This window comes from Jaculus jaculus, chromosome 4 (assembly GCF_020740685.1).
Source record: "Jaculus jaculus isolate mJacJac1 chromosome 4, mJacJac1.mat.Y.cur, whole genome shotgun sequence".
Taxonomy (NCBI): Eukaryota; Metazoa; Chordata; class Mammalia; order Rodentia; family Dipodidae; genus Jaculus; species Jaculus jaculus.
Window position 1 is genome coordinate 169,123,821 of NC_059105.1, and position 21,877 is coordinate 169,145,697.

At 36.2% G+C, this 21,877-nt stretch overlaps 1 protein-coding gene across 1 annotated transcript in view; it reads right to left on the reverse strand.

Moving 5' to 3' along the window:
* LOC101599825 (ABI family member 3 binding protein) overlaps nucleotides 1-21,877 on the reverse strand; it is a 257,292-nt gene that overhangs the window by 97,789 nt on the left and 137,626 nt on the right. The window contains exons 13-18 of the mRNA XM_045148002.1: nucleotides 10,946-11,008; nucleotides 9,792-9,866; nucleotides 9,181-9,255; nucleotides 8,232-8,306; nucleotides 2,389-2,469; nucleotides 723-797 (exon numbers count right to left, since the gene is read on the reverse strand). Coding sequence (XP_045003937.1) covers nucleotides 723-797; nucleotides 2,389-2,469; nucleotides 8,232-8,306; nucleotides 9,181-9,255; nucleotides 9,792-9,866; nucleotides 10,946-11,008 — 444 coding nt within the window. The remainder of the gene's footprint in view (nucleotides 1-722; nucleotides 798-2,388; nucleotides 2,470-8,231; nucleotides 8,307-9,180; nucleotides 9,256-9,791; nucleotides 9,867-10,945; nucleotides 11,009-21,877) is intronic.

Here is a 21,877-nt window from a genome sequence, read left to right on the forward strand (position 1 = left end):
CGTAAAAAAGTTTTGAAACAGATAAAGACAGAAAAAAAATCAAAAAAAACTTTTAGTTTCTTGTTACTATTTAATTAAAAGGCAAGTGGGTATAGCTTATTTTAAAGAATATAAATTACCTTCTTACAGATTTATCCACTATGAGGGAGGATCTCAGAAACTAGATCTTATGCTAATTGGAATCTTAGGAGAAAATTTCAGTCATAAGCCAGTTGAATTTTCAGAAGTTTCTTTTATAAATAACTTTTTATGTAGTAAAAAAACAGTCATTTAATAATTACAGTTTGAAAGCCAATAGTTACTTCTAAGCAAACCAGTTCCTACTAGCAAGCCTTTCTTCATTTGTGCCTAGTGAAAGACAAAAGTCACCCTTCAGTGTGGGCTGTCTAGAAGTGGTCACCAAAGCCACTTTAAAAACTAAAATAAATAACTAAATAATAAAAAAATAAAAACTATCCCAGGTACAGAAAAATCAAATTTCTATTCATTACAAATTTAGATAATAAGGCCTATGCTTTAAGAAATGAGATATATTAGACAATCAGGTATAAAATTCACTAATTCATTCCACATACATTTCTTCACTGAGCACTTAAAACATTAGATTGGCTACTTTCAGAATAAAAAGAACACAATCATGATATTTGGATCATATGATCTGTGTGATATGTAAACATTTTTAGTTACATTTTCAAAGAGAAAAGTTTTGAAGCTACAATTACCGGACTTAGTTGGTGGCATATCTGGTACTGCTGTGACTTTGGGCTTAGGAAGAAATTGCTTTGGTGGTTTTGAGTCTGAAGGAAAAAGGCACTGTAATTAGTCATAACTGAGCTAGGGATGTGAAGATTAATGCTACTTACACACAGTTCTTACTTATAGGGAAAGGGACTGGAAGTAGTGATTACCAGGCTGGACTAGAGGTAATGTGGCTTTAGGATTCCTAGGTTGTGTGAGTGCTAAAGGAAAAGTATGAAAAATTGGCATAATGGTCAAGGCTGTGACTGTCACAATTAAGGACATACAAGCCAAGGAAACATGGCATATTGATTCAATAAATATATAAAAATTAATCCCTGGTGTGTGGAATGATAGAAAAGGTGTTCATTTTGACATTATATTTGCATCATTATTTTTCTCCAAAAGCAAAAATTTTAAGAAAAGCTTAAAATGTATCTTGGAGCAAAAGTAGTAAGAAGTATCCTACTATTTATTCTTCCATAAATTATTTAAGTAAAAACTAAGCAATTGTATTTCTTTGCTGATAGGTTGTCTTGGGTAAACAAAAACCCAGTAAGATAGAAATTTTGAAAATTGTTTAAAAGCAGGCCTGGAAAACCATAAACACATGATATTGCACATAAGGAATAATGCTACATGGCTATTGATTTTTGGAATTTGTCAAAGTAAGCAGGGATAAATGGTCAATACGAAGAAGCTATGATGGCATAAATATAGCCACAGCATTAATACTAACAATAAAGCTGTCTTGGGACTTTTAATGTGCTCAAGTTGCAAAGAACATGACTAGTCCTTATTATTGGACCCTAGATGATGAACAGCCTATGGCTATCCAAACATACTAGAACATTTTTCAAATAAACAGTTTTTCACAAAGTCTTACAAGTTGAATGAGTAAAGCAATGACATTTTAGCCATGGCTCTAGATAAAAACATGCCATTTTTTCAGTCCAGGATAAGTACAGACAACTTAAGCTGTAAATGACTTTCCTAACACCAGAATACATGTTTGAAATTACAAGATCTGTAGAGAACCAGAAGTGTGCCTAAGATCACAGACTGTTTTCTGTTTAAGCACACCAAACTATCCTACAAGAACTTTCCTGTCTTCATACTCTTACCCAGATAGGAAACATGAATGGAAGTGTGGTGAGATTGTAGGGGCAAAACTGCAAGCGTGCCTGGGGAGGAGAGTGCAAAACACCAAAGTGGCAAGTTAAGAGAGCAATAGGGGTAGGCAATATTATGGGCACTAAGAGCTCCGATTGCATTGTAGAAGATTCTAGAGCTATAGGAGAAAAAAAAATAAAACCTTATTATTATATTAACAAGTGGGATCCAGAGGAAGGAAGCACCATGCTTCAAGGCAGATTCAAACTCAGTTTTTCTCTGATTATGATCACCATTATTCTTCCCATTTCCTCACTTCCCCTGTTGCTTTCCCACACTTCAGCTGTCCTGACTATCACATGGGCCAGCCCTCCACATGTATACTTAGGATGTAATAAGTAGGTACAGATGTTCAAATGTAACAATCAACCATATTATTTCCTGAAGCCAAGCTACTTGGGAAAGTGGTAGCTATCAAGTCCAAAGCTACCACAGTGCAGTTTTTATGTTAACTGGTACCCTGAATGTCACATTTACCAGGTTTGGACACGGGCACTTCTGGACTACGTGTGGTTTTAGGATGGGGGCGACGACCTGGTCGTTTGGTCTTTGGAGAAGCTGAAGGAAGAAAATGAGCTAGTTAATATAGGAAGGGTGATTTGACAAACTGACATTAAGAACTAGATATAACTTAGAAGCATACTTAAGCCCCTTCATTTATTGTAGACACAATCTTCTGTTTTACAACTTTCTATCATTATTTGTCCTCTCAAATAATGAAGTCTAGAAGGTGTGTGTTTGTGTGTGTGTGTGTGTGTGTGTGTGTGTGTGTGTGTGTGTTATGTTCTTGTTTTGTGCTGCCTAGTTTTTTTTTTCCCCCTCAAAGAATTATAAAATGTCTAAGTGATCTCTTTATTGCTCTCTTTTGAGGTAGAAAAATCTCTAAAATACCTAAAAGACAAGAGATGGGAATACAAAACATTTGAAGCTGTACACAGAACAGGAGCATAAGGAAGGTTAATTTTCAAAAGACACTAAGGATAAAAATTAAAATTCATTTGGCTTAATATTTCAAAGCATGAGATATTTTTTACTAGCATTTTTTAAAACATAACATTTTAACAATAATGCAAAAAATCTTTGAATTTTGAAACTATTCCAGAAGTATTTTTTTAAATGAAATATATCTGTAAACTATAAGTACAAAATTTAAACTTTTTCCAGAATGACAGGGCACACAGATGCAAAAGGACACTAACACATCACTTTGAGAAAGTGAGCCTGTCAATGACAATAGCAGGGTTAGGGGAGGGAAAGGAGAGGCCACCCTAGCAAGATCTCTAGAACCCAAGGGCATACCAGATGGGTTTCTAGAGTTCTAACACTGCTTGAGAAATCATCAAGAAGGTAACAAAGTCAAAGAAAAGGGGACAAAAATCTATTGAATCACAAGATATTCTCCAATTTCAATTTCTGGGTTGAAATAAACATAAATGGTACAATTTTATCCCCACAAGAATTTCTTTTCCACTTAACTCCTGAATTCTTGGACAAAGTGAATAAAAATGTATTCAGTTAAGTTTGGGAAGAGAAATTAAAAAAAAAAAAGCAGGGAAAGAATTCTTGTTTGGAAGATGTGCATGAAATAAAATAACCAGCAGTTTATTTTGTGAAGGAAAATGTCAATAATTGGCTAAGATGACAACAGAATACATTAATTTTCCCTTTTTGAAAAAAAAAGCAGCTATAAAGGCTGGTTTTATTTATTTTTCCACCTTCAAGTGAATTTCTGCTGAAACACTAGGATTTTAGATCTGGAAAGATCATAGTACTTTTCAAGGAAATCTGCAAATGTTAGAGTTTGGAAAGCAACACACACACATGCACGCACGTATATCTGCCAAGACAAATCTCAAATGTAGTTCAGGGAAGAAAGGTACTCCATGGAAAATAACAGGCTAAAACAAGCTAAGGAATATAAGGCAGGACCATAAAGAACCTAACAAATTCAAATCAGTATGTCTTGTATGGGCGTCCTAGAACCTCTGTGCTCAGAATTTCCTGACACCTGTCATTTTGTTTTTTACAAGGCACCCATATTCACCCAAAGAATTGGCAACATGCCCACCAGGTCTGCTTCCACTGCTGCACTCTGTTAGCTTTGAATAGCACCCAGCTTAGCTGGACTTCATGTTCTTTTACAAAAGATAAGAAAGTTATGGTTCAAAAGAGGCCATAAGTTTATATGGTACTTGCCATGATACATATTTCTGGTAAGCAAAATCCATTTTTCGTGTTGGAGAGATGGCTTAGTGATTATAAGCACTTGCCTGTGAAGCCTAAGGACTTGATTGCCCAGGACCCAGGTAAGCCAGATGCACAAGGTGGCACATGCATCTGGAGTTCGTTTGCAGTGCCTGGAGGCCCTGGTGTGCCTGTTCTCTATCTATCTGCCCCCCTCTCTCTGTTGCTCTCAAATAAATAAATAAAAATAAACAAAAAATTTTTAAATCCACTTTTCTTTTAGGAAATCAACAGATGTCCAAATGAAGTCTCTCATTTCATGAAATGCTGAATAAACTGAATAACATCTTATGATTAAAAACATTCCAATAGTCAAATATGTATTAAGTAAATTATGCTTTATGGCCAAAGTGGTTTCTTTGTAATATCTATTGGGGCTTTAAATAAAACACAGGTTTCTTCTGATAGTCTTTTTATTATTTTCCTGACTTCAAAGACTTCTTTCAAGAAGAAAATGAAAATGGGATTGTAGTTTTCAAATATAAAAAAACATGAGAATTCCTTATCTCTTTCCTCAAATAGATAAATAAATATGGCACTCATTGCAATTAACAACCTAAATCCTCCTGTAATTATTTAAGATAATACAATCATCAGGAGTTATTCCTGGTATTTCTCAAGCGGGAAGAGTGGTAGGTAAGCAGAAACTGAACCAAACTAAGATGATGCTCTTTTAGATAGCATTTTCTAGAAACTAAATAGCTTGTTTTTTAAAATTAAAAATAAATACAGCAAATGCACTCAAGTGTGAACCCCACTTGGAGGATTAATTCACAAAAGAAACAATGTTTATTGCCTGGGATAGATAGGTTAGGAGATGGTAAGTAGCTATGGTTTTTCAGAAATGTACTAGCTTGTACTTCAACTAGATCAAACCAGTGTGAACTTTCATTGGTTATCTAACTTAATGACCAAGGGAAAACATCTTGTGTGGAAAGTTAAATGGGAAAAGCACATGTGAGGAGCGCTGGGAAAAGCAGTGGAGACCTCAAATTTACAACTTTTGGTGGTTTACATGTTCTTGTGAAGCTTGGCTAGAAACAGAAATTTTCTGCCAAGCTATAAAAGGATCCTTCCCTAAAATAAAAATAAATAAAAATTTAAAAGCTACAGCGAAGAAGTGGTTTGCAGATATCCAGTCAGTACTCAGTGTTTCCGTGGACCCTTTAAAGTCCCCTTTGTTGGTAGATTTGGGTGTGAATCCTGAAGTGGTTATACTTGTCAGAAGAAACTGAAAATCCAAAGGTGTTGAGAAAGTTTAGAAATCAAAGAAACAAAATCACATAGCATCCAAATAAACTTTTCTGTTTTAAAGAAAAAATATCAAATCAAGAAATCTTATTTAAATACCGTATAACAGTAACAACATACTCTCCCACCATTATTTGTATTAATAAATTTCCTCTCACAATATTTTTCTTAGAAACAACTGAAATTAATTATAATTTATAAACTTGAACTGATATTTACAGAATGTTTTGGTGTTTTCAAATTTTATCCTGTTATAGAACAGAAAATCACAGTGTAGAAATATTTACTATATTTAATGACACAAACATACAGTAGCATTTCTTGTTCTGCCTGGTAACAGTCGTTTACTCAAAATGCTACATAAATATACTAGTTACTACATTATTCCAAGCTTCCCTAAAAATAAGTTTTAAAATACATGTACATGAATCCCTATTCAACTATAGTGTTGGAAATTTTTATTTTATAAATAATTTTTTTGTTCATTTTTATTTATTTATTTGGGAGTGACAGAGAGAAAGAGGCAGAGAGAGAAAGAGAGAGAGAATGGACACACCAGGGCTTCCAGCCACTGCAAATGAACTCCAGACGCCTGCGCCCCCTTATGCATCTGGCTAACGTGGGTCCTGGAGAATTGAGCCTTGAACCGGGATCCTTAGGTTTCACAGGCAAGCACTTAACCACTAAGCCATCTCTCCAGCCAAGAAATTTTTATTTTAATTGCTAGGATACTTGCTATGAGCTATGCTTCTGACATGGAGACCTCAATCATGGCAATTACACTCCTTTTGTCTAATCCCTTTTTTCCTTCAATCTAATTCCCATACCTGGAGACCTAACTGTCTCTTCAAACATACTTTTATGGATTCTTTTATGAGCAGTTACATTTTTTCCTCCTTACTTCAATGCAAAAATAAATCATGCCTACTTAAGCAGAAAAATCTCTTGCTTTCAACATTTCTACTTTGTAAATATGCCATAAATGGAAATATGCATATGTGTGCCCAAACACATAAAAATGTATATATATATATATCACACAACACACACACATGCAAATGATTATTGTCAAATTTGGTATGGTTCACTTCTGAAGAGATTGGGATTTCAGATTTCAAAGAAATTAGTTGTGTTTTATTGAGTCGAAAAAAAAAAGAAAATAATTAAATCAATATTTATGTATTTCAAACCACATAGGAAATTCTACAACTAAATTGTATGTTAAGTAGAATAAACATTGGTTTAGAAGGGTTTGGAAAGACTCCATTAGCAATATTTCATAATGCCTTCATAGAGAGGCATTAAATAGAAAGACACTGATGAGTTTTCATGTTGTTGAAAACAGTATGTCACTAAATAGTAACTACTGAAGAACTGGCTTTCATCTATCATTTAAGTTTGATTATTTTACACTCTTATTTCATAATTATTAGACAATTTTAAGTTTTCAATCATAAATGGGATAGATACAGGTTAATGTTAATATCCAATGATCAGTGGTGATGCTGTGAACTAAAGCACACAGAAATTCCACTAATGCCACAATAAGAAGTCACTTTTCTAAATGCCATTTAAAATTGAACTTAAAGTATGAACTCAAAAAGCAAAACAAAAACTGAAGACTATGCATATGACACAGCTTTAAATACAATAACTGGAAAGATAATAGGAAAAACAGTGGTTCGTGAGCTACCTGCAGATAAAGTCTCAGTCTGAGGTCAGAACTATTAACTATAGGGCCAGCTATTCAAAGCCACAGTCTCTGTAGAACTGGTATAGTCTGTGATGTGCTCAACATTGCCCATAGGAACCCTTGAGAATGAAAACTGATACACTGTATAAAAGCTAGAGTATGAGATTTCCCATATGTAAGGTTATGTGTAAGTTTATGACTTTTAGAAATCTGAAATGTAATTGTTTTAGAACTTGTAGTTCTTTCTCATGATGGAAAGGGGAAAAAGTTAATGTAGAGATAAAATATCCTTGAAGGTATAAAATGACCTTCCAAACTCCTACTATATTTAGTAGTAGGTTATATAAAACTGCATTTGAAGCCGGGCGTGGTGGCGCACGCCTTTAATCCCAGCACTCGGGAGGCAGAGGTAGGAGGATCGCCGTGAGTTCGAGGCCACCCTGAGACTACATAGTGAATTCCAGGTCAGCCTGAGCCAGAGTGAGACCCTGCCTCGAAAAAACAAACAAACAAACAAAAAAACTGCATTTGTACTACAAATGTAAATGATGTAAGGAATACAATTGAGCATATTTTTGAGTCTAATTTTGACAGTAGAAACAATCACCTCCAAGTGGCTATTGAGCTTCCCAAATTTGGGCTGCTACAGATGTTGTTTCTCTGCCCTTTTCTGCCACCCAAATCCTAAAAATATTTTGAGTCATATATCTTCAACTCATTTTTTCAGAGGTTCTATACAAACATTACAAACTTGAAATCTTAATCTCATGATGTGCTTTCAGTGTTACCTTCTCAATACATATAAGCAACTGGAAAACCAGAATTGTATCCATTAATCTCAGTCATTGTCCTTATACAAAACTGAAAGCACAGTCGAAGCTAACCATCTGCCTATCATACCCTTAAACACAAATGGATACCCAAAGTGGGATGACACAGATCTCATTAGCTTGTACCAAATTTCAGTAAAATCTTACTGGCTGCAGACTCTGATTTCTAGTTTGTACTGCGATTAGTTTATTTCAAGTTGTGTAAACTATCCTATAGAATGTCTAATCTTTTTACAACAAGGAGATGAACATATTCTATTTACATTTAAATATCCTGAAAATTTAAAGAGATATTTATTTACCAGGTTTGACTCTTGGTGTTTTGGGTCTGAGGCGTTGTTTGGATGTGGAGGGGACAGATGTAGTATGCTGAGGAGCTGAAATAAGAATTTAATACAGCTTGGATAAGTGTAAATCAGACTGTAAACATCTAATCTTTATGAGTGTGGGAACTAATGTACATTTCTTTTCAGTCTTAGAATACCCAATATCATACTTTATACAGAGTCCACACTCAATAAATTAGTGCCCACTGTGCCTAAAGGAATTCCATTTATACATAAGAACTAAAATTTTCACATGAGAACTTAATTTTCTACATAAGGACTTCTGTTTCTACATGAGAATTGAAGATATAATGTTCAGCACCCTGAAGGCCTTTCAGAACATGATGTAACTAAGAATTCGAAATAATTCCATTAAATAGCAAAGGTAATAATACACAAATAAGATACTTTGGATTTAGAAAATGCAAACTACAGGCTTTCTTATACTTGTAATTCATTACTATCCTCTCAGGTATGAATGAACTCTATTAATTAAATATCTTTTATTATAAAATACATGCTGTATTCTCTCTGTTTTGCACATTTTTCACCACATCCAAGATTACAGTCTAGTTGGTGTTCTTTATATATAAACTACTCTAGATGAATATTATGATCCAGCCACATATAAATGTACCTAATAGAAGGGAAATATTTAAAAATAATTATCATATATACTTCTGCTGTTTTCTGATTGACAAAGTAGGAAGAAATAAAGGCAGAAAATTATTCTTTAAAAATACATAGGGTTTAGCATTAGGCTAAGCACACTAGATGGCTCCTTGAGGAATCCCATGGTAGAGAGTATATGGAAATATGCAACACTGAAAATATTCTTAAAAGGCCACCATGACTGATACTTTTGATTTTTTGTCACTTTACCTGTTCTTTCAGAGCATACAACTACACAAATGTCATTAGTTACCAGGTGTTGTAGGCTGCATTTCAGGACTGGTAAAGGCTTTCACTTTTTGAGGAACAAGTGGCATTTCACTTGGAGCTGAAAACACAAACACCCCACCCCACCAAATAATAACAATTAAAATGTGATATTTTTAGAAATTTCAACACATTATTCAATGGTGAAATGCACATGCTCTAAGTACAAAATTAAGGACATAAAATACATACTTTCTTGAATGATAATGTGTGAAATTGTGATTTAAAGGTGTGGGAAAGAGCTAGAATGATAATTGTTTGGTAGCTAGTGCCAGGAAGACTTAATGCATGGAAATAAAGTGATACAGACACAAGCCCATGACATGAGATATGCAGATGGTAAAGATGTCCATGCAGCTTCCAAACTTCTCCCAATTTTAAGGAAAATATCATTTATCATAGTTTAATATGAGAAAAAAGGACAGACACATCACAATGAAACAAAAGATACATATATAAAATATACATCTATATTAAGGCACAGACAGATTATTAGATGAGATGGGATGAAATTGTCATTTGGAAGAAAGGCATTCATATGTACTATCAATTTTTTGAATGGAAAACAAAGCACTATTTTTCTGTTAAAACCATTACCTAGTGTTGCCCGTGGCTGTTCAAGAGTTCTAGAAGTTTTAGGTGGAACAGAGTCCATAGTTGGATCACTTGTTGCTGTTGGAATAAATGTCAATATTTATAAAGGCAGTAGAAAGTCTCAGGAATAAAATACAAACTCATGAGTAATAAATTGTGCCTCATGTGAGGAAAAATGTCAAGAACATTTGAGGGATTGCTGACCAACATCTTTAAAACAATTAGGAGTTGAGGATGACTTAACTTTGAAAACATACTTATGTGAAATATCGGATACCACGATAAAACTGTCTCACACATTCAACTTATCTATGACTTATTTCTTCTTTCTTACCTTATGTTAAGTAATTCCTAAATGAATCCACTATAAGGATTTTACGTTTTCATATTTTCTTCTCTTTCATTTATTGACCTTGACTTATTATGATACAAATAATGTTGACATAAAGCTACACATAAGAAACCTATATGACACTAATTTGTATTTTTTAAGATCTCAGTCATGCTTTGAATACAAGCACCTAGATTTTTAGATGCTTAATATACATTTCCTAACAAGAATCAGTAAGTGAATGGTACATATTAGATACACCTCAACATATGTGACAAACAGATGTCACTATTCTAGCTCAGAATTTATCACCTCAGTACAATGATATTAAATCAAATAAGCCTTTGTTGTGGGAAGCTGCTCTGTGCTCAACTGTGTCCCTAATCTATGTGTCCTAGATGCCAATGGTCCCTCTCCTAGTAGTGACAACCAGATATGTCTCTAGATACTGCCAAGTGGCCCTGTGTAGAAGAGAGCTCCAAAACTACCCTTATTTGAGAACCACAGACCAATAGAATATCCCCAAGAATCTACAACAGTTTTAGAATGATTCTGAATAAAGGATAAGCCACTATATTACCTCATATTAGATTACATGACCCTGCTCTAGTGGCAACCTTATCTCTTTGTACCTCTCTCATGTGACCTAGCTTATTTACTCAAGAAAGTAAAGAAATATTCCCCCAGTGGAAAGAATGGCTAGAATTTGTCTCCCTGACATAAATGGGGATGACTATTTCTCTCTTTGGAACTGTAATAAGCATAGTTCTGCAAAAACAAAGGGAACACCTGGAAAACAACAATATCATTGAAAGGTTGGGTATACCTGTGTGGGGCTCTATTTCAGGTTCATCTGAAGTTGTTGAGCTCAAGAAAATATCATAAGTTCCTTTAAAAATAGAAAAATAAAAGAGATATTAATTTTGATTAGTTTTTAAAGATTACATGACATATTTTGATGATGGCTGACATACAGCTTTAGATAGATATCAGTAGACTTAGAGATGTAGCTGCTGATCTTGTCACTGCTGAATTAAATATCACTACTATTGTGTCAGTTTCTGTCTTTTTTGCTCCAAGATGCACAGTAAACTCTGGCACTGGTCTCCAGGGAGAGGTGAACATCATGCTATGTATGTATAATGAAGTAATTCCAGTTCTAAAGTAACAAGCTTCAACAATTATAAACATAAAGTCATATGTTTGCTTGGGAACAGGTTTCTAAAGAAGGAAATCACAGGCATTTTGAAGCTATTTGAGGAGTCTGCTGCTTAGTTTTTCTGCTTGGTAAAATAATTTCCCCTGCCATTTTACCTAGGTGCAACTTTCTTTCTATATTCCTCCATAGATCTATGAGCACTTCTATAGTCCAGAAAATTTCAAAAATCAATTTATATTTTGCATAAAAGAAAAAATGGAATGAGTTTAAACTTAAGGATTAAATAACTTTAATGCAAGAATAATCTTGATGTTCACAGAAGAATTGAACATGCAAGTAAAATAACCCTTAAAATGTTCTTACTTTTTATGGAAATAAGAGACAGAGAAATCAGAGAGTGGGTAGACATTTGTTTCCTTGTTCATTCAAATTGCTGTACAGAAATAAAATGAAATGGAAGTAGCTTGTGAGAGGATTATCTATTAATATTTATAGCTCCATTGCAATTTAATGACTTGGAATTGTTGCTAGTTAAAGCTATATGATAGCTAATATTACATTGTGCAGCATAATCTGAAAGTAGATAATAGCTTATATTATACTGCATGATGAAGTTCAAAACATTTCATTTGTGAATGTAAATCTACAAAGTTCTCAAAAATAGAATGTGATGAATGAAAATACACATGTTCTGAGAATGTCTATTACATTGTAACCTAAAGTTTTGTTGAAATGTAAACTTAGTTGCAATTTTAAAATGTCTGCTAATCATGATTCATCTTCTAAAGGACAAAAATTCTGTCAATCTCTGATTTTTGGCCCGAATTAAGCCTCAGGTCACACATCTAGCAATGTCAGCTCTATATGCTTCTAACTAAGTTAGAAAGTTCTTACCAATTTGTTTTTATCCTTCCTACCTACAGAATTATGGATTAGTAGCTTGACTTTATATTACTGACCCTGAAAAATACTATGGCAATGTTTACATTCTGCCAAGTACAAAATTCCTTCAGGGTGGCCTGGAACTCACAATGACCCTCCTACTTTCGTTTCTCAAGAGCTGGGAATAAGGGTGTGCCCACCATGCCTGGACAAGTTTGCATTTTTGCTTTAAACTTAGGTGATATTTACTCACCTTAGTTTATTTATTTTCTATATTTACAATTCCCTTTTATTCTAGAAGTTCAAACCGGGCTGACAACTTCTTGTAAAATTGCTCTCACAGGCATTTACTGGGAATACATTTTTTGTTATTTTTGTTTATTTATTTGAGAGAGACAGAGAGGGATGGAAAGAGGCAGATAGAGGGAGAGAGAATGGGCACACCAGGGCCTCCAGCCACTGTGAACGAACTCCAGACGCATGCACCCGCTTGTGCATCTGGCTAACGTGGGTCCTGGGGAGTTGAGCCTCGAACGGGGGTCCTTAGGTTTCACAGGCAAGGGCTTAACCGCTAAGCCATCTCTCCAGCCCTAAAAAAACTTTTTAAAGTGGATTATTCTAGCTACAAAATTGGTAAGATAACCCCAAACGTTTAGAGTGAATGCTGTTTTTTTTTTTTTAAATCTGCATATCACTATGTCCTACAGTTTAGAAGCAAGTATCTTCTATAAACTATCTTTAGTGGATAAAATGCCAAATCATTTGAAACTAAGCAATGTCTCTACTCTTAAAATCATAGGGATGGAAGGGATGGATGGAAATGAAGGGGGGGCGGATGCAAAACTGAAGGCAAAAGGAACTGGTACCATAGAAACCTCTACCCTTGAAGATAGACTAAAGGGAACTACATCCATTAAATTCTCCCAAAATTAATAATGCTTGTCCCATTTAACCTGTGCTGACTTTACTCTCTGTTGGACAATCTGCTTTTCTCTTTCAGACAGTAGTAATACAGGAGGCGATAACCTACCCTCTGCACTACAGCCAAGCTCCATCTGAAACCACAGAGGAATTGGGGAGATGGTGAGCCTCACAAATAACACCAGGGCGAAGGAGACAGACACTGAGGACTTTCAACATATGCCAAAGCAGAGATGCAGAGGCTCCTAAGATCCCATCATTGAAGTAGACTTAAAACACACCCACCACTGCTCGGGGAAGTTTGCGTAAGTGGGGAGAAGACTGTTAGATCCACAAATTGAGACATTATGCCCAGAGGTACTGCCTCTCCTCAAAACTGACTGCTGCTACCACAATGAATAACCCGTAACTCCACAGGGAATATCTGCAACTTCCCTGAGGATGCCCCACGCAGTGAAATGGGTGCTGGGAACAGGGAAAGGATGGTACCAACACATAATGTATCCATAGTATGTTCATAATTAATAAAAACATGAGGTCATCACGGGATACATAAGACTTTGCCTCAAAAAAAAAAGAAAGAAAAGGAAGGTAAAAAATAATAAATGTAGACTAAAAAAAGCATAGTACCTACATGGGACCAAAAGATGGAGAAATGACTTAATTTCACAAGTAAACTGAGAAGTCCAATTCAGAGGTTATACAAAGCACATTTAATTTCTTTCAGAAAATAAGACTGAGGTATAATCCTACTAGATTTTTCTTTACTATTTTTCAGAAAGACATATGAAAGAACATACACTACCATTTGTTCTGATATTCCTAAAACCACATTTTAATTGTGTTTTAATATTTTTAACTTGAAAAACAAATTAGATGCAAATCCCAGGATCAAAATACCCTGGTAGAATCATGTGCTGGTACACAAAGCATTTAAAATAAGCAAAACTTTATTTTATTGTATTCAAACATCCTGAATATCAGTAGCTATGTGAAATATTTTCCTTTACCAACATAAATTCTCAGATTCTAACACTTTATGAAGGCAGAAATTCTGTAATGTATATTTTACACTCCAAATTTTATTTATTCTAGAGCCTAGTACATCTTGTATATGGTAGATCCCTAATAGAATCAAACTAAAAACATCTATTCTATTAACAAATTATCAGCATATTAAGCAGGTGTGTAGACAAAGGTCTTCAAAGGATAAATTACTTCCTTGCTTAGATTGAGAAGATAGATGAAAATGTTCTGTAATTATTTTATACTATTGAAATGCATGTACATAAATCTCTGCTACTTACACCACACCTGCCACAGGTATGTGTGGCCATGGAAAGACATTATGGGCAGATCCTTAAAACTGTAAGAAGTGATGAAGGAACATAGTAGGTGGCTAAAAGAGAAAAGCCCCACAATACACAAAGAATTCTCTATACTGTTTAAATACATGAATGATATTTTCCCAGTTAATGGAAAAACAAAATACTTTCCTGCCTGGCCTTAAGGTTTGTGAAAATACTGCCTGCCAAAAAATGTGAAATAAAATGAAAGGTTGAGACCATAAATCTCTAAGAGGCAACTGTGAATATATAAACCATCTGCTATCTTCACTTCTATTCTAATGCTCTGGAAGCATCAACACCACTACTCATCCCTGCTTTTTCTCCTCTCTAGGGTTTAATGCAGTTGGGGGGAGCCATATCTGCACTAAACACATCACAGGATTGGCAGGAAGGTCCAAATGTAGAGTATTCTCTCTCTTTAACTGCTCTAAGCAAACTACTTGTCACCAAAACTTTCCTGACCAACAGAGCATTATTAGTGCTTGTTGATCACTCCAGCTATCATGCCTTTAATAATCTATAGTACTTACATTTGTACTGCAAGTTACTCAGGGTTCACAAAGCACTGAAATGATTTAACACTATAAATAATGAGGGCTGACCACCTGAAGGAAGCTTCCAGAGTAGACTACAACACAAATATCAAGGTTAGTCTCTGTTCTGATACTCTGTCAAGGGAATTTTATAAAAGTAACCACTTATAGCTCAAAGGAAAATTATTTTAATAGGGGAATAATTGGAGTAATAAATCTCAGTATATTGAAAAAGAAATTTTACATACTTTGGAAGTACAGGCAGAGGATTTTCTAAGGATGAAAATGAACACATTGAGTTGTTCTGGATTTATGTCCATTTTCTTTCACTGATTTTGAAAGCTTCCCATCCTAAAGGTTAGGTTCTTTTAGGAGATGATCAAGTAAATTAAGAAAGCTTAATATTGATGACATTACCAAACCAGAAACAAAAATTTCAATTCCCTCTATCCCCTCCTTTTATATCATATAAGGGTATTAGACATCACACACATGCCTGTCTGTGTGATAAATATTTAGCACCTATTCTTATTTTTTTTAATTTTTATTAGCATTTTCAATGATTATAAAAATTATCCCATGTTAATTCCCTCCCTCCCCTCACACTTTCCCCTTTGAAATTTCATTCTCCATCATATTACCTCCCCATCTCAATCATTGTACTTACATATACACAATATCAACCTATTAAGTATGCTCATCCCATCCTTTCTCTTCCCTTTATGTCTCCTTTTTAACTTACTGGCCTCTGCTACTAAGTATTTTCATTCTCACGTAGAAGCCCAGTCATCTGTAGCTAGGATCCACATATGAGGAAGAACATGTGGCGCTTGGCTTTCTGGGCCTGGGTTACCTCACTTAGTATAATCCTTTCCAGGTCCATCAATTTTTCTGCAAATTTCATAATTTCATTTTTCTTTACCGCTGAGTAGAACTCCATTGTATAAATGTGCCACATCTTCATTATCCACTCATCAGTTGAGGGACATCTAGGCTGGTTCTATTTCCCAGCTATTATATATTGAGCAGCAATAAGCATGGTTGAGCATGTACTTCTAAGATGATTCCTTCGGATATATGCCTAGGAGTGCTATAGCTGGGTCATATGGTAGATCAATCTTTAGCTGTTTTAGGAGCCTCCACACTGATTTCCACAATGGCTGGACCAGATTGCATTCCCACAAGCAGTGTAGAAGGGTTCCTCTTTTTCCACATTCCCCCCAACATTTATGATCATTTGTTTTCATGATGGTGGCCAATCTGACAGGAGTGAGATGGAATCTCAATGTAGTTTTAATCTGCATTTCCCTGATGACTAGTGACGTAGAACATTTTTTTAGATGCTTATATGCCATTCTTATTTCTTCCTTTGAGAATGGTCTATGTGGCTTCATAGCCCATTTTTTGATTGGCTTGTTTGATTCCTTATTATTTAACTTTTTGAGTTCTTTGTATATCCTAGAAATTAATCTTCTATCAGATATATAGCTGGCGAAGATTTTTTCCCATTCTGTAGGTTGCCTCTTTGCTTTTTTCACTGTGTCCTTTGCAGTGGTAATCTTTGTAATTTCATGAGGTCCCAGTGGTTAATCTGTGGTTTTATTGTCTGAGCAATTGGGGTTGTATTCAGAAAGTCTTTGCCAAGACCAATATGCTGAAGGGTTTCCCCTACTTTTTCCTCTAGCAGTTTCAGAGTTTCAGGTCTGATGTTAAGGTCTTTAATCCATTTGGACTTAATTCTTGTGCATGGCAAGAGAGAAGAATCTATTTTCATCCTTCTGCAGATATATATCCAATTTTCCCAATACCATTTGCTGAAGAGGCTGTCTTTTCTCCCATGAGTATTTTAGGCATTTTATCGAATATCAGGTGGCTATAGCTACTTGGGCTTACATCTGGGTCCTCTATTCTGTTCCACTGATCTACATGTCTGTTTTTGTGCCAGTACCATGCTGTTTTTGTTATTATGGCTCTGTAGCATAGGTTAAAATCAGGTATGGTGATACCACCAGCCTTATTTTTGTTGCTCAGTATTATTTTAGATATTCAAGGATTTTTGTGATTCCAAATGAATTTTTGGATTGTTTTTTCTATTTCCATGAAGAATGCTTTTGGAATTTTGATAGGGATTGCATTAAATGTGTAGATTGCTTTAGGTAAGATTGCCATTTTCACAATATTGATTCTTCCAATCCAGGAACAGGGGATGTTTCTCCACTTTCTAGTGTCTTCTGCAATTTCTCGCTTGAGTGTTTTAAAGTTCTCATTGTAGAGATTCTTTACTTCCTTGGTTAGGTTTATTCCAAGGTACTTTATTATTTTTTTGATGCAATTGTGAATGGGAGTGATTCTCTGATTTCATCCTCTGTGTGTTTGTTGTTTGCATATATGAAGGCTACTGATCTCTGTGTATTTATTTTGTATCCTGCTACATGGCTGTAGGTTTTGATCAGCTCTAACAGTTTGCTAGTAGAGTCTTTAGGGTCCTTCATGTATAGAATCATGTCATCTGCAAATAATGATAACTTGATCTCTTCCTTTCCAATTTGTATCCCTTTTATGTGTGTCTCTTGCCTTATTGCCATGGCTAAGACTTCCAAAACTATATTAAATAAAAGTGGGGACAGTGGACACCCTTGTCTTGTTACTGATTTTAGTGGAAAAGTTTCCAGTTTTTCCCCATTTAGTAATATGTTGGCTGTAGGCTTGTCATAAATAGCTTTTATTATATTGAGATATGTTCCTTCTATTCTCAGTCTCTGTAGGACTTTTATCATGAAGGGATGTTGGATTTTGTCAAATGCTTTCTCTGTGTCCAATGAGATGATCATGTGATTTTTGTCCTTCAACCCATTTATATAATGTATTACATTTATAGATTGCATATATTGAACCATCTCTGCATCTTTGGGATAAAGCCTACTTGGTCAGGGTGAATGATCTTTTTGATATACTCTTGTATTTTGTTGAGAATTTTTGCATCTATGTTCATGAGGGAGAGTGGTCTGTAATTTCCTTTTTTTGTTCTATCTTTGTCTGATTTTGGTATCAGGGTGATGCTGGCCTCATAGAAAGAGTTTGGTAGAATTCCTTCTTTTCCTATTTCCTGGAAAAGCTTAAGAATCAATGGTGTTAGCTCTTCCTTAAAGGTCTGGAAAAATTCAGCAGTGAATCCATCTGGGCCTGGGCTTTTTTTAGATGGGAGATTATTGATAACTGTTTGGATCTCCATGTTTGTTATAGGTCTATTTAAGTGATTAATCTCATTTTGATTTAATTTAGGTAGGTATATAAATCAAGGAAATCATCCATTTCTTTCAGATTTTCATACTTTGTGGAGTATATGCTTTTATAGTATGTCCCTATGATTTTTTGAATTTCTCTGGAATCTGTTGTGATGTTACCTTGTTCATCTCTGATTTTATTAATTTGTGTCTCTTCTCTCTTTCTTTTGGTCAGATTTGCTAAGGGTTTATCAATCTTGTTTATCCTTTCAAAGAACCAACTCTTTGTTTCATTAATTCTTTGGATTTTTTTGTTTGTTTGTTTCTGTTTCATTAATTTCTGCCCTTATCTTTATTATTTCTTCCTGCCTACTGATTTTTGGTTTGCCTTGTTCTTCTTTTTCCAAGGCTTTAAGGTGAAGCATTAGGTCATTTACTTGCGACCTTTCTAATTTCTTTTTTTAAAATTTTTATTAGCATTTTCCATGATTATAAAAAAATATATTCCATGTTGATTCCCTCTCCCCCTCTAATTTCTTAATATAGGCACTGAAGGCTATAAATTTACCTCTTAGAACTGCCTTCATTGTGTCCCAGAGATTTTGATATGTTGTGTTCTCAATATCATTTGACTCTATAAATTTCTTTATTTCCTTTTTGGTTTCTTCATTGACCCATTCATCATTTAGTAGTGTATTGCTTAGTTTCCATGATTTTGTGTATGCTCTATAGCCTTTCTTGCTACTGATTTGTAGTTTAATTCCATTGTGGTCATATAGAATGCAAGGAATTATTTCAATTTTCTTCAATTTGTTAAGATTTGCTTTGTGTCCTAATATATGGTCTATTTTAGAGAATGTTCCATGTGCTGCAGGAAAGAATGTATATTCTGCAGCCTTTTGATGAAATGTCCTGTATATATCTGTCCATTCCTTCTATGACCTCATTTAATGTTTGGATTTTCTAGCTAGCTGGGTATTTTTAGCTGTATCAATTGATTTGATGTTATATATTTTCAGGGTAGGAGCTTAAGTTGTTAGTTGTGGCTCTTAAGACTCTCAGAGTATTTACAAAGGTGCTCCTAAGGGTTGAGTTTCCCTGCTATGGGAGTATTCAAGTAGGCTGAGTGGAATAAAATACAGGTAGATTCTAAAAGTTAACTAAACACTCTACTGATTCAATCAAAAACAGCCCCAAGTATGTATGCCAGAGTAGTTATTATAACAACCAGATCCTCTATCAACATAGAGGTTAAGATTTCTGGTCTGTTGCGGGATCCAAGTCAGCTTGTGACCAAGTGAGACCCTTTCCTGGTGCAATCTCAGTTACCTTGGATGATTTTGGTCTCAGTCAAGTTGCTGCCTGGTCGTTGGGCTGCTGTTCTAATTTCTGGAGCTGGGCACTGGCTTTTCCTGCAGGGCAAACTGAGCCTGGCAACTGTGGTCCTGCAGATCAGCACCCCCACTACTGGAACTGCTGCTGCTAAAGCTGCCTCTGCTGGGTCTGTCAGCAGCTGAAGCTGCTGCTGCTGGGCCCGCCGCTGCTGCTGCCTCTGCTGCTGCTGCTGCTGTAGCTGCCACTTCTGGAGCCACTGCTGCTGCTGAAGCTGCTGCTGCTGGGTCCACTGCTGCTGCTGCCACTGAAGCTGCTGCTGCTGGGTCTGCCGCTGCTGCCGCTACTGGGTCTGCTGCTGGGTCTGCTGCTGCTGACACTACTGGATCTCCTGCTGTTGGGACCACTGGTACCGGTGCTGGAGGTGCTAATGTTGCTGCCGGACTCTGCTCCTGCTTGGGTCCTGCTCTCGGCTCAAGTTGGCGTGGCCTGGTCCCGGGCTGCTGCTCTGCTCACTGGAGTTGGGCTCAGGCAGTGGGGGTGGGGAAGGAGCCGCAGCTGCTCTGGTTCTCTCGCTGTTCCACATGTTCTTCTACCTCGTGGTCTGCTCCTCCATTGCTCACTGCCGCTCTCCCTTCACTTTTCCTGAGTTGTGGAGAGCTCCGGGGTGAGGGGAAAATCCCCGCACCTGGCTTTTCCTGTGGCTGGATCCAAGTCCGGCGACTTTGTGGTGCGCCACCACCAACACCACCACCGTGGTTGGCGGAGCTGCCGGGGCCGCTTTTGCCGGCCTGTGCAGGCTCTGGATGCTCTGGATCTCTTCTACTTCTCCGCTGCTGCTTCAATTTCCTATACACCTCACTTTTTAGTAAAAGTGTGTATTTTGCTGAGTGGTTTTTGGTCTTTTTCCCCCAGGCTGCTTTGGTGTGGTACCTACGCCACCATCTTAACAGGAAGTCTCTAGCACCTATTCTGAGTCTACCCATGGAAAACAGCAACTTGATCTGGGAATCATTTTATTCACTGAGCCATTAAAAATTTTTTTGTTTTATTTATTTATTAGAGAGAGAGAGAGAGAGAATGGCCATGCCAGGGCTTCCAGCCCCTGCAAACAAACTCCAGACACATGTGCCCTTTGCACATCTGCCTAACGTGGGTCCTGGGGAATTGAGCCTTGAACCAGGGTCCTTACGCTTCACAGGCAAGCACTTAACCACTAAGCCATCTCACCAGCCCACACTGAGCCATGTTTACAGAGTGCTTTTACAGAGTTTTACAGAGATGCTCTGCAATGTGAAGTCATTCCTGAATAACTGTCACAAGCACAGGTATTTCTGAAATCTGGCTAGCATCCTTTTAGTATAAAATTTATAAGTAATTTTACATCCTGGTATGTAACTATAGGAATATTTTTATAATTTCCTTCATATGTTTTATGGAAAATTAGATTTTCCAATGAAATCAGCCCAATAAACCCTATTTAAACATGTTTTATAGAAGGGTTATATAGAATGCAATTCTAAATAGTAAAATGCACAAAATGCAGCACTAATGAAAAAGTAAGGTAAATGGACCAAAAATGGGGAAGATATATTAGTTGACTACATTGTCTCATATTTCTTATAATATTCCAAATCTCAAATAGCCTGTTCCATTGTGGCCAAAAATTATTCAAATTATGCAGGGATTTCAATATCATAGCATCCAAGTTAAAAACCTTAATTGTTCTTTATATTAAAAGATAGACTTCTTAATGGGAATACTCATTCTACATTTTTTATTTATTTTATTTATTTATTTGAGAGCGACAGACACAGAGAGAAAGACAGATAGAGGGAGAGAGAGAGAGAATGGGCGTGCCAGGGCCTCCAGCCTCTGCAAACGAACTCCAGACGCGTGCGCCCCCTTGTGCATCTGGCTAACGTGGGACCTGGGGAACCGAGCCTCGAACCGGGGTCCTTAGGCTTCACAAGCAAGTGGTTAACCGCTAAGCCATCTCTCCAACCCTCATTCTACATTTTTGATACAGAATGTCAATGTTGAAAAACTCCAGTGAATGCCAATGCAGAGTAAAATTCTTGGAAATGATAGGGAAATGGTGTATCAGGTTTAACAACTAGTCAAGAGAAGAGCAGACTCTGGCATCAGGGCCCCCACAGGTAGGCTGTGGCAGTTCTCTGTGTCAACAATTGTTGAGTGTCAACATTTTCAAACAACAATAATATTAGAGAAGGTTACCCTATGATGAGAGTGATCAGAACTACTTTGTAACCATGTGGGACACAGGATATCAACCAAACCACACACTTTACCTCTCTATCATGTTCTAACCAATAGGGACAATCTGCACTTCTTTAC